We start from the raw sequence: 12,467 nt of genomic DNA, 5'->3' as shown, positions 1-12,467 counted from the left end.
AGCTCCATAAGAAGGGAGGCCTGTAATGGGCCGTTAAATTGTCTTATAATTATGGATGAAGATGATTAAGAAATTATGAAGTTATATAACACTTGAAATCATGCAACCCTATGATGAAGGCGTTCTGTATAGATGAAATGAACATATTTTACAAACCATCGCCAGTACAATAGTAGCCCTTGAATTTTGAGAAGTAAACACTCTCGTAGCGGCTGTGGTCTCCGAAGAGAGTTCTCATGATGCCAGGCCACGGCTTCGAGAACACCAGGTAGCCTTCCCCCTCGCCCTCAATAACCGCGCCATTCTCGTCCAACAGAATCGGCTGAACTCCAAAGAACGGGTAGCCCTGAAAAGTCACAAACATATTCAATTAAGGTTCAATAGCTCAACGGTAAAGAGCCGGACCCAACACCGACAGATCGTGCTTTGATTGACAGATTGAACCACGATCTGTCAATCAAATCCCTAAACCCAGTCTTTTCCTACTACTTGGAGAGAAATGTTCACATAAAAAAAGATATCTAGGTAAGAGTAGGGTAACCCACCAATAAAAAAAAACAAAACAATGATCAGACAAGTCGACGGCCAAAATACCTTATAGCAAAAAAATGTCAAAACTGATCGTGAGTTGGTCGCGATGTGCATGACATCATCCAGATCGCGACCATCACACGATTAGTTTTATCGGATGTCCTGCCGTTAGCGCTGCAAATTCATGAACTTATTGGATGGTCAGTGGCTGACATAATAATACAATTTCGGTGATATTTCTGCCATTGTTTAGCAAGTAAAAGATACACACTATCCATAGGGTCATCCAAGTTCATTAAACATTATTATATACGTTACAATCTACACCTTTGTTGTTACTTGTAAGTTTTACGCGAATCTCTATCATAAATAATAATTTGTCGTTTGTAAGCTACTTGAAAATATAGGTAGAATTAATAAGTATCTCACAGCAGCTCCAGGTTTCATAGGTGTGGCTCCAGGGAGACTGGTGAGAACATGGCCACCGGTCTCCGTTTGCCAGAAAGTGTCCGATATAGAGCATCTACCGTTGCCAATGATGTTGTAGTACCAGAGCCAAGCCTCCGGGTTGATGGGTTCTCCCACGCTCCCCAATATACGTAGCGAGCTTAAGTTGTGCCTACGAAAAAAAAACAAATGTTAGGTTTAATATCTTACTGACTGATAGATGGACTGAGAGCTTGCGGTAGCCAAAGTTTGTCATGCTATACTCCTGCGATAGGTAATCATGGAGTTTCACTGTGGAGTCTTTGGAAGGAAGCAAGTTTCAAGAGTCCAGACCCTCCTTGATGGACACACCGTCTCATTCCAAATCCTACACAATGGACCAGCAGACGACTGGACATGGTGTGTTTATGGACTATCTTGCAGGAATCGGAAAACTGGAATGGACTAGATGCGACACTTTTGTGTAGCAGTGAAACTTATAACGCTTTGCACATAATATTCCACTGTGTATGGTGGAGCAAGGACAGAGAAGAGTTTCTATTTCTGTATACGGTCTGGCGACTACAGATATGATTCCACATGATATCCTATAGAAAATATGAGAATGATGCGTTTTGTACTTTTTATAATATGAATTGAGCTCGCGCTTGATCACGCTCTCACGCGTGAGAGCGTGATCAAGCGCGTCTGCACTTACCATCATGGTAAGTGCAGATATGGCCTAAGGTGAGACGCGCACCTTAGCTATTTTACTCTCTTCCAATGATGTTAATTTATTATAAAATTTATTACAAAAATCTCTCATCCTAAATATGCGCAGGTTGTAAGAATTAGGAGTCACTGACTTCGAGAGAGAGTTCTGTACCCTAGACATGCGTATAAGAAAGGAAGAAGCTAACTGCTTTGTACGAGTTCTAGGGATGCCAATGACATAGGGATGGAAACCTACCCGGTTTCCTGCAGGGCGACGGCGAAAAGGTACTTGGACAATTGAAGATCTACACCCTTGAAACACTTACCTGCCAAAGCCATCAAGGTCGAAACTCCATATATTGGCTACCATACTTACGTAGGATAGGAGCATGGAGCTCATAATCCTCGCCTCGGTCGAATGATTCAATTAATAAAATATGTTTATATTTTTGTATATACAATGATGAAATAAGATCATTTTAACGCGAGAGACAATTCAAGATGTATGTACCTACATAATAACAAACAAACAAGTTACGACCTTCATAGATTGTAGAGGTCACATTGTAATAGCTTAAGTTAATCCGAATAACATAACTAAACACGTGGATCTAGTGGTAACTAGATAGTCTTTAATCAAACAATAAACTAATAAAAAATTGACAAATGTGTATCCCGTCACTCGCAGTGTGGGGTTCCTTGGTTCTAGTCACAAAAGCGGACTTAGCAATATAGTCGTTGGACACAGGAACAAAATACATATAAGAAATTAGAAGGATAGCTTTAACAGGTAAGTAGCAATTGCCATTTGAAGACTTGTAGTCAACCAACTTAAACAACGTACTCGGAGAACGAGAATTGCATACAAATTCCGTTGTCAATTAGTGACGTAAAGTTGTCAGTAAGATATATTTGGCATGAATACGAGTATTATGTACTCGTATATTAATTACGTCTATGTACCTAAAAGTGGTAAAAAGAAGATTAGAAAAAAAAATAGATTTTTGTAGTCCCTTCCCTAAATGCAAAGTGAGGATGATTTTTAATCACCTATCCCATGGTATGGGGTATCGTTATCGGTTTTTTGTGCATTAAATAAGGGTTTATATAAAGTGATAATTTAATCCACACAACCCTATACTGCGCGTGGCCCGACATGCACTTGGCCGGTTTTTTATTTTTATAAGTATAAGAATAATACTTTATTATAAAGTAAAGATTTGATTGTTTGTTTTCTTGTTTCTTTGCATTGAATAGGCACTGAAACTCCTGAACCGATTTGAAAAGATTCTTTCACTGTTGCGAGTGCTGTTGGGTATATTTTATCTCCGTATTCCTAATACGGAAACGGGAACCACGCGGGTAAAACCCCGCAGCGTCTGCTAGTTATAAAATAAACTAACAATCAATCTTTCATTACAAAAACATATGCAATTTGAAAAAAAAAAACATAATAATGGAATGTTCGTACTTGTACCTGGGTAGGTACATTCCAGTATTGTGTTTGTCTATCAATGTGATTGATTTGATTTGCAGTTTAAGTATATATTGTTTGTAATCATTAGTTGGGTGTTTTTTATTGGTTTGTTTATGTTCACGGAAACAAAATATAATGGCGATTTGCATTAAAATTCAACCGTTATAATTTGAGTTTCCAGAAGTATTAAACTACCTACAAACGCAATTTAAGAAATATTATTGTGTAATTTTAAGACACGCATTGTTATAATATAAAGGCCGCGTAATTAAAGTGAGAGGTACCGAAGTCCGAGTGTATTTTAGCATGAGATAATAAATATAATTTGGTACCTATTACCTACCTAGCTAGCCATTGCCTGATTAATGTAAAGAGAAAGCTAATACGTAGAGTATAAATAAACATAGATTTTCGAGTACCTTACGAGTTATTAATCTAAAAACTAAAACAAATATTATGTAAGTATATTTTTTTACTTTAATACTTAGCGGACACCGGTGACTTCGTCCGCGTACAATCGAGATTTTCGCAAACATTCATTTTCCTGTATAAAAAGTAGAATATATGTTGCTGAATTACCTCGTCTATCTTCTAGTGAAAGTCCCTTAAAATTGGCTCAGCCATACCAGAGATTACCGCGAACAAACAGACAGATATACAGTCATAATTTTCATAATTTTGTTCTATTTTATTTATAATAGATGCCTATTGATAATGGGCTGAATTCAGCAGTACCGTTGAGGAAAAAGAGATCTAAACGTCCTACGATTAAAATTACATACGTAACAATAGGTACGTCATACAACTTTAAAGACATACACAAGTTGGCCTGAATGACGGCGTTGCATAATGGCTAGCAGTGTTAAATGACCATTTGTGACTAGTTGTGTGTGTGTGTGTGTGTGAACTTGTTTACTAGATTGATAAAATAGATTGAAAAGAGGAAAGGGCAGGGCGATGATGAGCAAATGTGAAATGTCATAGGTACATATTATATGTATAAATAATAACTAGCGGATACCCGTGACTTCCACCGCTCTTAGGCCTTCTTAATACAGCCCTGTCGCATGATTATTTCTTAGCGGACGTCTACTAACTATAACCTAACTCCCCCTACAAAACGGGTATATGTGCGCCAGTGGCGATGTATGGAATTTTGACGAAGGTAAGCCGTCCCAAAAAAAAAGATATTCATACCGCTTAATACAAATTCCGGTTTCTCATACATCCATACATACAACAATAAATATGTGTGTACGGATTTTTAAAAGGTAACACGGAGGGAAAGGGCCTGTATGGACTTTTCGCTGGTAATGTATCTATCTTTTAAGGATAGCTTACTACAATAACCATTCTACCTTATGACTGGTCAATGAAAGTTTACATCGACTTTTCCGCGGACAAAGCCGAGGGCTAACTATTAGCTGACTTAATTCTTAATTAGGTAAGTGAGTAGGTACTAGGTAGGTTTACTTTGTATTTCAGATGGCGTATTTTAGATCTAAAAACTTAAGTAAAAAAGCTAGTTGTAGATATACCCACACGTCTTATATTTGTATCTAATTACCAGATTCATTAACAAATAATCTGATTAGATCATTAACATCTATACAAAGAAGTTTTTATGACTACCTATTATTACAAGTGGTCTTCGTTTTCTTCAGTCGACGTTTTTTTTTAAAAAACAGTCCTAGATTAGCCTTCAAGTTATTTATGCAAGTTATACTTAGGGCATCCCGTTTGAGTAAGATTTGATAAGTACCTGAAACGCCCGAGAAAAAAAAGCGAGCCAATGAAAGTTAAATCAATTGCTAAATCCAAAGAAAAATGCAACAATTGAATTAAATTATAGTATCCAAATGATCTAAACACAGATCAGGAAGTAGAAATTAAACTTTCATATCATTCGGAATAAAAAATCTTCCAACAAAATTCGTAAAAATATAGCCTTATTAACTTATAACAACACGTAAAATAGCTAGTATGATATGCTGAACCATAGATGTAAGAGTTGGTACGGATTGCTGAACCCATTTTTCTAATCCCAATTCAAAGTTCAAAATTCATTTATTTCAAGAATGCTCAGTTTACAAGCACTTTTAATAAGTCAGTTGATTATTTGTAAAGATTCTACCACCGGTTCGGAAGGCAGGTTCTGCTGAGGAGAGCCGGCAAGAAACTCAACAGTTGCTCTTTTAAAAAAAAATCATACAGTATTTACAATTGATACGAATAAACATCATTACAATTTTATATAGTTTTACTTCCTGTATTACAATAAATTCGTTGTAGTAAACTTGATGATGAGGAAGATTGCTTAGTAGGGCATCAAGTTACTTACCGTATATTGTTTAAGTAAACAATACCAAATACATTGTCGTCAAAGTCGGCAACTTATTTTTCTTAGATCTGATGGATGGTATGTAGACGTTGTATAAACAAAACAGCTATTTATTATATAAACAGGGTAAGAGAGACTGTTACAATTAAAGGGGATACATAGTTGCTTTGATAACAACACAATTAATAATACGCTTACTTGTTCAACAGTCTTCAATTCCAAAAAGTGTAATTTATATATGTCGGACGAGTGACTAAAGCGTCTTTCTAGGTAGGTGGGTAATTATCCGAATAATTTAAACAACATTGAATGGTTCAAAGGTATAAGAAACATGCTCTATCAAAATCGCGTAGATCAAGGTGATATTTACCGTTTTGGTTTTTCTAGTGATAGCAAAATAGTTATCGTTCTCTATAATAGGTAGGTAGTATATTTTTATACTAATCTTTGGGTATACCACTTAATATTATAGATTATAGAAAGTCAATTTCTTAAGGGATTTGATCAAATCCCGGAGGATGCTAAAATAACAACACAATTTTATCTTTTCCCTAAAGAAATCTAGTGAAATGAACAAATCCAAATTTAGTGATGACAGGTTATAACCTAAACACTGCCTGGCTTGCGGCCAGGCAGTGGGCACCCGGTTTGTTTACATTCTAACCTAACCTAACCTGACTCTAGATACAAATAGCAGGACTTTTTTCTTTCAGATCTTTATGAAACAAGTCTAAATCTTTCTCCAAACTTAGCTTTTAATAAGAACTGACGTGTTTTTGTCATTTCACTGAACCATTTCAGGAATTTGTTCAATTCACTAGATTTGTTTAGGGAAAAGATAAAACCCTGTTGTTATTTTAACATCCTCCTTGATTTGATTAAATTCCATAAGAAATTGACCAAATCCCTGTTTTTTTTCCAGATCAACTGAACCTATTTTGAAAATTGTATAACCACTAGAAAGCCACGTTTTTTTTAAAATTGTGTTTATGGCTATATTATATTGCGTGCGGGGCGTCGCGTCGGCTAAAGGGTACAGTTTACATCAATTTACATTTAACAAAAAAAAACAATTTTTCATCTAATAAATTTATATTGAAATGAAGTTGAAGTGGAAATTGGATCAGTTGGGGGCGAGAATTTTAAAGTCGATTAATACACGTATTTATGTACCTACATAAAAATATCAGGCGGATTACTGAAAGCCTATGTCCAGCACGCCCATTGGCTGATGATTCTGATGAGGATAACATATAAAGAAGGTACTCACTTTTTCACAGATTCTTCTCCAAACTTCATCAGAGACCTGATAGCAGTAGGTGCTGTGTAGAACTGGGTGATCTTGTACTTCTCAATCAAAGACCAGTAGCGAGTGTTGTCCGGGTAGAATGGAGTACCCTCGAACTGTAATCAATATAAAGATGAATGTTATAAAGCTTTCTTCATTATCAATTGCTCCATGGTTTCTCCCGCATACTCGTAGTTCCTGTTCCTGAATATAATAATAGAAAAAGGAATCTTAATATATAAATGCTATCATTTCATGCTTGACGTACAAAGATGACATTTAGCAGGAAGGTAGATACAGATAGTACAGATTCGCTAAGAACGGATTCTGTGAGAGGGCTAGGTTAAGGAGGTCTAAAGGCGGATTACCATCAGGTGAGATTGCAGTCAAGGGCTAACTTGTGAAGAATCAAAAAAACGTTTCTTTGACGTCATTTGTACATAATAAATTAGTTTTGATTTCCCGTAGGCTTTTCCCGCGACTTCAAAGTCGAAGTCGCGGGCGTCCGCTAATAGGGTACTAGATGTCTATGTTACTCGGTGATGAAAGTGTTTTCAAAATCAATTCAAGAGATCCAGAGATTACACCATACAACCTTAAACCCTTTTTTAAACAACTGCCTCTTAATAATATTCGTATCTATAGGTATATAGATTACATATTTACTTGTAGGAACATCATTTTCGTATAAACTACGACTTCAAACCGGTACAGGTTCTCAGAAATGCCTTTTTGAAGATACATCTCTTAACTACTATTAGTAAAGAGAATAGTCCAGTAGTAAGTCTATACGGAATCATATCTTAAGGCACTAAATTCGAGAACTGGGGTGCGATCCGCAATTTGACCCTCGTCAACGAACTTTTCACCTATAAAACGTTATATTCGAATTTGAACTGTCAAAACTTTTGTAACTGTCATTAACAACAAAGTTAGTTTAGTTTCAAGTTTAGTTAAGTATTTTCTTTAATTTGCTTTAATGAGTATGTAATTCTCTGTAATTACTTTCTTTTTTCAATTTTATAGCACGCCACGGCATTGACATGAAAATTCGAAGGTTTCCAACAAAATGTGAAGGTAGATAAACTGTGTATGTGTTCTAAAAAGTCTACATTTTCCTGTAAGTTACAAAAATGGAGGTGTTGCAGAATGTTTCCACACAAAGAGGTTACGGTTGTCGGGTATTTTAACTCGATCATCATCATCATTAACACCCATACTCGGTTCACTTTTGAGCACGAGTCTCATCTCAAAATGAAAGCAGCTTATAGTCAATCACACTGGAACAATTTGGATTGGCACACACCTAGAGATTACGAAAATTCTTAGGTGTGCTTATTTCCTCACGATGCTTTTTCTTCACTGTTTGAGATTCAATTCTATGGTTATAGATAATAGATGCATTGTATAATAATAGGTAATAAAAATGGAGAAAAAAGAAATTGTACTCAACAATTTGTTACCAACGAAAACTAATAGTAGTTGAATGTATTAAGTTGTAATTTATTTCAATTACTAATTCAATTAACATACAAGTCTTCTATTTGTATGCTGATCATTAACAACCCATTTTTGGCTCACTGCTGAGCTCGATTCTCCTCTCCGAATGACGTGATATGGAGACCTCCAACTTTTCAGTTGCGTGCATATAAAGAAATTAAATATCAAGTGTCTCAAACGGTGAAGGAAAAACATCGTGAGGAAACCTGCATACCAGATAATTTTCTTAATTCTCTGCGTGTGTGTAGGGTCACTTGTTATACAGTGGCTATACCAGAAACAGTGGCTCAGCAACAGTATTTGGGAAAGGGGCAGAGATATCTATTCGCTATATTCACTCTTCGAACGCGGTTGACTAGTGTACAAGTTCATGCCAGTTCGCCGGCGAAAATTATGTTAACTTTCTGTGTTAGTGGATTTTTTAGTTTTTCATAAAAAAAAAGTTGTTTTCAAGGTAAGAAACATTGTGTTCCAACTTTTTATTAATGTGTTATTATGGGTAGCTGTTATTTTCTGTAGATTCTATGTCTTATCAAGATTAAATAAATGCACATCTCCGTGTCGTTTGTAGGTTATATTTTTCTTGAGGCCGTTTTAAATTCAAAACGGCGTAAACGTCCACAGTGACTCAATTTTGAAAGGTTCACAGTGGATCATGAACCACTGTGTACTTTTGATATCCACTGTGTACTTTTAATATGTTTTTATAATTATTTAACAACTTTTTTAAATGCTGAAGAAGATCGAAATATAGTAACATAGATTTATTTCTTATAGAATGCCTCGCCCGGATAAGCCGCGGTCTATTGGGACCCATACTGAAGCAAAGATGAAAGAAGCTCTCGAACATATGAAATCTGGGATGAGAATCGAAAACCAACAAAATTAGGTCGCAGTATGATCGCCACCGATACTCCAGAAAAAAATGAAATCGAACTTGCCAAAGCATCAGCAAAAACTAAGAATAAAGAAAATAAACAAAAAAAGGTGTCAGAAAAGTAATGCAAGGTGATTCAGATGATGAAAAACAGAAAAAGAAAAGAAGAAAATTAGTCAAGAAACCGATCAAAGTGAATCTGAAGAAGAAGAGCTGGATGATAATGTTGTTTATCAAGAATCTGATGAAGATCAAGACTGGTTGGAAGAAGAAAACGAAAATAAATACAAAATTTTGACTGAACAAGATATTAATGAGCCTCTGCCGCGGCTTCCTAAGGAAGGAGAATACGTTTTAGTTCAATTTACGACAAAGAAGAAAAAGCTTTTTTACATTGGTAAAGTTATTGGAGAAAGGAATAAAAATCTAGAATACTATATTAGTTTTCTCAGGAAGAAAGCTTGTAATAAATATCATTTGCCTGCTATTCCAGATTTGTCAAATGTAAAAGATGATGATGTGAAATTCATACTGCCTAAACCCACTTTTTCCGGTAGTACCACACGCCAGCAGAATTATTACAGTTTCTCTATTGATTTGACGCAACTGAATATGCTCTAACAATGTTTCCATTAAGTTTTGGATCTACTTTTTTGATTTTGCCTATTTTTTGATAACTAAGTTGGTTAAGTTTTTATAATAATTTTTAAATTGATGTGCAATTTTGAAAGTTTTGATTGTTTATTTGTTAGGAATGTATTCCTGTTTTGCTTTAATAATGTTTAGGTTTATGCAGTTCGCTGCTATAAGAAAACAATTATTGTGAGTACAAAAATAAAAGACTGATTAAATGTGAATGAATTTGTTTAATTTTTCGACAAAACCAAATAATTTATGACCATGATCCATTGTGCACTACCCTGATCCACTGTGTATTTACACCCGAGCCACTGTTTCGACCCCCTGGTACACAGTGGCTCATTTCCGTGTTTTTAAAAAATCTCTGATATCTTTTTCCCTATTAAAAATAACGACAAAACGAATCATATTTATTAAACTACAATGTATACACCCTATATTGGTTAGTATTGGTATATCCTGACACTGCTGAGGGCTGTGTTACAGCCTTCGGAAAAAAAGTGATCCACTGAGTACCAGGTGACCCTAGTCTATCAATCCGCATTGGGCCAGCGTGGTGGACTATTCGCCTAATCCCTCTCATTCTGAGAGGAGACTCGAGCTCAGCAGTGAGCCGAATATGGGTTGATAATGACGAATGTTAAGTGTGTTGTGTAGTACTCTTATATATTTCTGTCCGTATGCCTGTCAATCAATAAGTTGAATAGGAGACTTCTAAGGAAATTCATTCAAAAAATACGTACATAATGTACCTATAAATTAGGAAAAGTGAAGTGGCGATAAATAAAGTAATGATATAATATAATGATAAGTTATAATATAAATTTTATGAATAAATAAATAAATAACATACAGGAGCAATTTGGAATGAAGCAGATATAAAATTTCCCGCGGAAAATAATTTAAAAACTTTAAAAAACGACGAGGTCGACATGGTAGATAGTAGATTAGGTATTTTTATAAACTCAAGTTCAACAACTGTGTTTATTATAATACCTTTGTATGACACAGTCTTGGGTTAATTTAACCGATTTTCCGTATTTCTTCAAAAGATAACATTTTAAACCACAATAACCTTCGGCATTTCATTTATATAATAGCGAACACCGTAAGGTTCACCGCGTATTTCCGGTTCTATAATAAAATAAATGTTACTCTCTGATAATGTAACTTTTTTTTTAGTCTTTACAAGTTAGCCCTTTCTCATCTGATGGTAAGTGATGATGCAGTCTAAGATGCTTATTTATTTCTTTTAATTTAGTTAGATTTATTCACTTTAATAAATTTTAATAAAATCCTTGTATTTTTTAAATTTTAATGATACGGGGTACAGGAGTGGACCTGAAATGGACCATCTTTGGCGGAATGAGTAACAAATACTCGTATACACACACGCTTACATATTTACACATGAACTATCACCATTATAATATTAGTGTGATTGTGCGATGTGTATTACAAGCATTATTAAAGGTACATTACTAGCGGACGCCCGCGACTTCGTCCGGCCTTAGACCTCCTTAATCTCCTCCTCTCGCAAAATCGCGGATGTCTACTACTAGAAACTATCTCCCTGCCAATTTTCAAACTTTGTTCAAACTTTCAAGGTGCGACCTTTCACTTTTATATACTATAGACGATGGATAACTAAACGAAATGAGGGGTATCGATCGATCGTTCATAGAGATATGTTAGGAAACTAACTAATAAGACTCCGCTGTTTTAAGGTATCAAGGTTATGTTAAGGAAAATATGAAAATTGCATTTTAATAGCAAAATATTATTATCGTATGTTCTTATATCTTGCTACTCAAGAATCAATTTATCTAAGTAGGTATATAGCGATAAATATTTATGTAAACAGAAAAGAAATATATATCATCATCATTATCACCATCATCAACAACAACCCATTTTTGACTAGCTCTAACTCGAGCATAATATATAACTAAGAATAAATAGGGCCATACCATGTTGCAAGTTTCTATAGTATTGTCAGAGTCTGTTAAAACTAGAAAGCTGAAATTTGGTGTGGGTGTGTATATATTAAATATGTCTTTATAATGACAGAAAGAAAATTTAAGAAAAATTGGGGTTTCTTCCCTACATGCAAAAGGAGGATGAATTTTTTATCGTCTATCCCATGGTATGGGGTATCGGTATTGGTATTTTCGTGCATTACGTTAGAGATTAAAGTGCTAACTTATTCTACGGAACACTACACTGCGCGTGGCCCGACACGCACTTGGCCTGTTTTTAACATTTCAACGATACAATGTACCGAGTCAATGTATCAATCAACTTATGTATAACTTGTAAAATTTCTTTTTATAAAAAATAAGTTTCATTTGTAAAATATACTTTAGGTGTTTCGACCATCGACTTCAGAATTTGCTCTTTTACAGCGCGAGCCTTTAAAAAATATAGAGAACCCAATAGAACCTTAGTAGTATGAATAAATAAATTGATTGCTCACATTAAAGTAAGTACCAGCGATTATACTAGTCAGTAATTCAATGTAATGAAAGTGAGTAAGTATTGGCAATTTACGTCAAGTCCACACGAAAGCCAATTGGTGCGGCCATGGCCTTCTGAATATTGTATGACAAAGTAGTCGATAGCCATTTTAAAATATATTATTGATTTACAAATTACCGCTATGTAAGTGATGTAG

General features: G+C 35.1%; 1 protein-coding gene across 1 annotated transcript in view; it reads right to left on the bottom strand.

Annotated features, from left to right (window-relative positions):
* The window catches only part of LOC112052754 (acetyl-coenzyme A synthetase), a 39,596-nt gene that overhangs the window by 5,620 nt on the left and 21,509 nt on the right, over positions 1-12,467 (bottom strand). The window contains exons 6-8 of the mRNA XM_024091990.2: positions 6,760-6,893; positions 961-1,150; positions 157-346 (exon numbers count right to left, since the gene is read on the bottom strand). Of these exons, the coding sequence (XP_023947758.1) occupies positions 157-346; positions 961-1,150; positions 6,760-6,893 (514 nt within the window). The remainder of the gene's footprint in view (positions 1-156; positions 347-960; positions 1,151-6,759; positions 6,894-12,467) is intronic.

Source organism: Bicyclus anynana, chromosome Z (assembly GCF_947172395.1).
Source record: "Bicyclus anynana chromosome Z, ilBicAnyn1.1, whole genome shotgun sequence".
NCBI classification, from domain to species: domain Eukaryota; kingdom Metazoa; phylum Arthropoda; class Insecta; order Lepidoptera; family Nymphalidae; genus Bicyclus; species Bicyclus anynana.
This window is presented reverse-complemented; position numbering and strand designations above follow the sequence as displayed.